Raw genomic sequence first — 5284 nt, forward strand, 5'->3', positions numbered from 1 at the left:
GTATGCAAGGGACTATCATTATTTCAATATCAAGATTCGTTTCTTTATTCATTCCCCCTTTGATTAATAATCATAGCCAACCACCCACCCAATTAACGCCCCCACAAAAAATGTCTCATTCGTTCTCCCCCCTTCTCTTCTTAAGACCCTTGTAATCCCATGAACCCTTTAAACCATACCATCTAATTTCCTAACTCAAACACACACTACATCTCTCCCAACCCCTTATATTTTCATCTCTCAAATGGGTCATGATCAAAATCCCAGTAGCTCAGGCCTTCATCTTGTTCTAGGGCTATCTTTAACTACAGAAGAAACCACCACCACTCCACCTCCACCCACCATGGTTGATGATCATCTTTATCTTCTTAAGCCCACGCCAATGAAGCCCTATTTCTCCAGTTTTACCACTGAGACCGAGCCATCTTTAACGTTGGGCCTTTCAAGTACTGAGAGTTACCTGAACCAACAACATGTGGCTAAGAATAAGATGGATGGGAATCACAAACCACACGGTGAGGATCCTGTTGATTTATCTAGTCATGAAGCTTCACCTCACAGCGTTGCTTCGTCTTTCTCCACCGGGAGGGTGGTGAAGAGAGAAAGGGATCCTAGCTGTGAAGATGTAGAAGCAGAGGCAACAGAAAGGTTTTCTTCAAGAGTGAGTGATGAAGATGAAGACGGCACTAATGCCAGAAAGAAGCTCAGGCTTACTAAAGAACAATCTGCGTTACTCGAAGAGAGCTTCAAACAACACAACACTCTCAATCCTGTAATAATCAAGCTGTATAATTATACATAATAATCTGATGAATCTCTGATCTCTTAGCTATAAATATATCTATATAGAATCTGTGAAAACTTACGAATTTTAACAACCTTATTAATATTGTTGTCTTTATCTGGATTTTCAGAAACAGAAGCAAGCTTTAGCCAGACAGCTACATCTAAGGCCTCGACAGGTTGAAGTGTGGTTTCAAAATCGTAGAGCTAGGTACGTGATCTTAAAATATCAGCACCTCTATACCAAATAGGTTGATTAAGGGAATAATATGTTCTGCTGGCTCCAACATATATCATATATAATATGAGTTTGATGTCGTCTGAATGTTCTAATCCGGATATTCAAATAACAAAACTATAATTCAGATTGTTGGCCCCAAAAAAAAGATGTATTATGCAAGTGTTTACATATATTTTATGTAATTATTAAAGACAAATTAATTCACAATATACTTAATTATATGTATATGGCATGATATAGTTTTAGTTTTAGAAAAATATTATTTGTTGGCCATGTCCTTAACGTCTAAGTAATTAAAAAAAGGCTTTCCTTATCCAATCTGAAATTATTGAACATGGAAACTAGTTTTAAGATTTTGGTTGTTGCAGAACAAAACTGAAGCAAACAGAAGTGGACTGCGAGTTCTTGAAGAAATGCTGTGAAACATTGACAGACGAGAACAAGCGTCTGAAGAAGGAGCTTCAGGAGCTGAAGACACTGAAACTGGCTCAGCCCATGTACATGCCTATGCCTGCAGCCACCCTCTCCATGTGCCCTTCTTGCGACAGAATCGGCCGCGGCGTTAGCAATGGCGGTTCCAATAAAAGCCCCTTCTCCATGGCTCCCAAGCCTCACTTCTACAACCCCTTCACTAATTACTCTGCAGCATGTTGATTATTATGCTTGGGCGAAAAGAAATGAAACTTAAAACAATAGTATTTCCATCAACCATTGTATTTTTTATGGTTGAAGGATTATAGCTAGGGGAAAACGGTATAATTACTAATACTGTAGAAAAAATATATATATATATATAGTAACTGCTGATTAAAATAACTTTTTGCTTTACTTTCCTTTTATTGTATATGTTTACAAATCATTAATTTTAGAAGATATCGTTATATGAAGGATTGGTATTTTTTGCTGTTGTTCATTTCTTAATTTTTGAGTTCTTACGGTAAGCTCATAGGAGATATATATTGTAAGTAGCTATTTCTAGCTACTTTCAATGATACAACTATCTTTTTAATTATAATAAAATTATATTTTTACCATGGAGAGAACTTCTTAAAAAGAAAGGTCCTTCACAGATTAAGAGGGTTAATCTGTTGCATTTCTTTTCCCTAATTGTGTAACAAGTCCTTAAATTTGATTGAATAGTTCTTAAAAGACATTAACATAATTTTTTTACATGGACTCAAATAAGGTTAGTCACAACAGCTGCTTTTACTTCTTACAAGTTACAACAATTTTATTTTTAACAAATTGGACTTTAATCAAGTAAAATGAGAAAGTATGTATCATGCATAATTTGAGAAATCAAAGTTAATTAATTGGGTTTTCTCACAATGATTAATTTCTTCTAAATTTCTTGAATCTCCTTTTCATGCAGTGGGTTCAATAATATAATACTGCCCAATAGTTTGATGAAATCGGAAAACTAACATTATTCTACCGACGTCACGAGAAAAATAATGAAGAAAACAAGGGCTTAATGAATGGCAGTTGAATAATGTTATTAATAGATATTTGATATAGAAATCGATGACTGTTGATGATAAATATATGAGGTAGATGGGAAGTTAAGACTAAGTTAGGAAAGGTCCAAGAGTGTGGATAGGGAAGTTAGCTCACGTGTTTCTGTATGCAAATCAGTTGTTTTAAAGGAGAGATTGAATGAGAGAGATACGGGTGGTGGGAGAGAGGGAAGAAGAAGAGACTTGTCTACAAAGAAGGAACGGATGGTTCACCTTTGAAAACACAACCTTTGAAACAAAGATAAAGTTGATTATGGTGTATCTATATAGAAAAAATTTTATGTTTGAAATTATATCTTAAATGATGTTTTTAATCAATAATAATAAAGTAGAAATAGAATGATAATAAATATTTAATTTTTAGTTGATATCACATGTTTTTATAAGTATAGATATAATTTGAGAGATGAGATTTTGGTGATATGTATAGGTATCTTTTCCTGAGATGCTTTGCCTTTAAAGGGGACCTGTGGGTCATACCCCACGTGATGGCCCAATAGGAATGTGTCCCTCTCAAAAATCTAAACATAGGATTTTACTTAAGCTCTTCCCTCCAATAAATTATTACATACACTCCATCAAATCTTCACCATTGAAAATATAATAATGAGTCAAAATATCAGCTATCGTATATCATGCAACAATTTCTCCTTTTCCACCCTTGGTTAATTTAGCACGAACCTGGACCTAAAAAAGCCATCATTTTCTGCCTCGGAAGTCATCTCAGGGATTGGAGATCTACCGTTCCTTTTGGTATCCATAATGGTATCCTGGACCAACCAAAATATGTCATTTAATTGAGAAATAAAAATTTTAAAAACAGAAAATAATATTTTATATTATTTGGTGCAATCTTATTGGATGAGGACATGAAGACAAAGTCTCCTTGGGACATAGGATTCTGGTTCCCTCATGCTCACAATCAACGGTGAAGATCTTTTGACCAGGCTCTTATAATGTTCTATACACCAAATATATTCTACCCACGCTATCATGCTTTAGAATGTACACAAGAGTATTCAATAATGAGTGCCAGACGTTCCCAACTATATTAATACATATAGTTAAAAAAGGTTAAGAAATAGAGATAGATTTCATTAAGGTATTGAATTCTACCATATCACTCATAATGTTGTGGACCAATAAGTATTACGATAATTGATGAGAGGGACTTTCCGGAAAACGAGGACACCTGCACTCTCCTGGAAACTGCTAACCTGCCTCCTCATTATCACTTTCATCACTCTTTTAACCCATCGCCATGACCATCGCATGACCCCCAAATTCAAACCCAGTATATGAAGTATAAACATATAACTTTAAATTTTTATATAAGTTTTTTTCAGAACTACCAGAAAAATACTCTCATATTGTGGATAACAAAATAATTTTCTTGGGATAAGTAACTGTCATTTCCAATAAATATTGATCAAAAGAATCATATAATCGACCTTTTGATATTTCTAACCCTCTAAAAATACCTTACACTGTCATAATATGTACGTTCCTCCCTACATAAAACAATGAAAGTTTCATAAAAAGTTTAAATTTAAGATAAAAAGATGACATTTACATTGTATTATTCACCTTTATATTTAATTGTTATTAACTTTTGAATATAAGTAAGACAAATAAATGGTAAATGTTGTATTGAATATATGTAAATTTTTATACTTATATAATGCATTAATATTATACTCTAAATTTAGATATTCTTCTTATGAGAGAAAGTCGTTTTTTTATCAACAATGAAAATATTATTAACCAAGAGATAAAAAATTAGGAGAACAAGAAGTATTCTTATCCACATAATCTCTAAATTAATAAAATAAAAGACAATTTGATGGGTATCTCACCCAATTAACAAGTGAATAAGAAAAAAGAGGAAAACGAGCATTAAGAATACTCCAATAGTGCATAAAAATAATTTCGATCATTTCATCCAAGAGTGCATAAAATGAGAGAACGTCATTGATACATAATATGCTAGTATTTTTTATAAATGCTTTCTGAATCATGATGTTTTCTCCAGCGGTCCAACCCATATAAACTTTTAAAACTCATAGAGTCATATCCCATAATCTTCATTCTTTCAAAGATAATGTTATATATAAGCATAATCTTAATTATAAATTTGTAGAATGTTGATGGGAGTTATTAAAAATATAGAAACTTCAAGTTTAGTACTATCTATACTATATATATTTGCTGATTCTCCTTGTCCTTGTACATATCTGACCATCATCTAGTTGTAGGTCTTTTCTCTTGGTTGAACCTAGCGTGGTGAAGGGGTCATTTTTGTTTGGGAAGGAAAATGAAAACGAAAACGAAACATGCATTGCAAATATATGTATTTTGGAACTTCAAAAAGCTACAAAAAGGGAAATATAGTTCATGCGTGGGCACAGAATCAAAGCAGCTTTGTGAAAAGTCTTGGATGTTTAGTTCACCTCTTTTGATGGAATGATTTTATGCAGATTTTGTATGTTTACTACGTATGCACACACGTAATGACTTTACTAATTGTCCACAATAGTCTAAAGACATATATGTCTTCAGTTTGATACTTTGTCTGCCTTTCAACGGAATTCAATTGTACAATTATTCGATGGATCAATACTGCCCATCCATTATTATATGTTTTTATTATTAAATTTCATTTTGTCAATGATGGATTGCAACTGTTTGTGGTCTCGTGTTCCCCTCATCTTTAGTATCTTTATCTATATTCATATCAATCATC

General features: G+C 33.1%; 1 protein-coding gene across 1 annotated transcript; it reads left to right on the top strand.

Moving 5' to 3' along the window:
• LOC109348835 (homeobox-leucine zipper protein HAT22-like) lies at positions 1-1770 on the top strand. Its single transcript, XM_019589409.1, has 3 exons — positions 1-772; positions 915-994; positions 1393-1770. The coding sequence occupies exons 1-3, from the start codon at positions 245-247 to the stop codon at positions 1676-1678; spliced, it is 894 nt and encodes a 297-aa protein (XP_019444954.1). The 5' UTR covers positions 1-244; the 3' UTR covers positions 1679-1770.

This window comes from Lupinus angustifolius, chromosome LG06 (assembly GCF_001865875.1).
Source record: "Lupinus angustifolius cultivar Tanjil chromosome LG06, LupAngTanjil_v1.0, whole genome shotgun sequence".
Taxonomy (NCBI): domain Eukaryota; kingdom Viridiplantae; phylum Streptophyta; class Magnoliopsida; order Fabales; family Fabaceae; genus Lupinus; species Lupinus angustifolius.

Coding starts and splice junctions, on each gene's coding strand:
- LOC109348835 (XM_019589409.1), top strand. CDS start 245: ATGGGTCATGATCAAAATCCCAGTAGCTCAGGCCTTCATCTTGTTCTA. Junction 773..914: donor AACACAACACTCTCAATCCT/GTAATAATCAAG, acceptor CTGGATTTTCAG/AAACAGAAGCAAGCTTTAGC. Junction 995..1,392: donor TTTCAAAATCGTAGAGCTAG/GTACGTGATCTT, acceptor TGGTTGTTGCAG/AACAAAACTGAAGCAAACAG.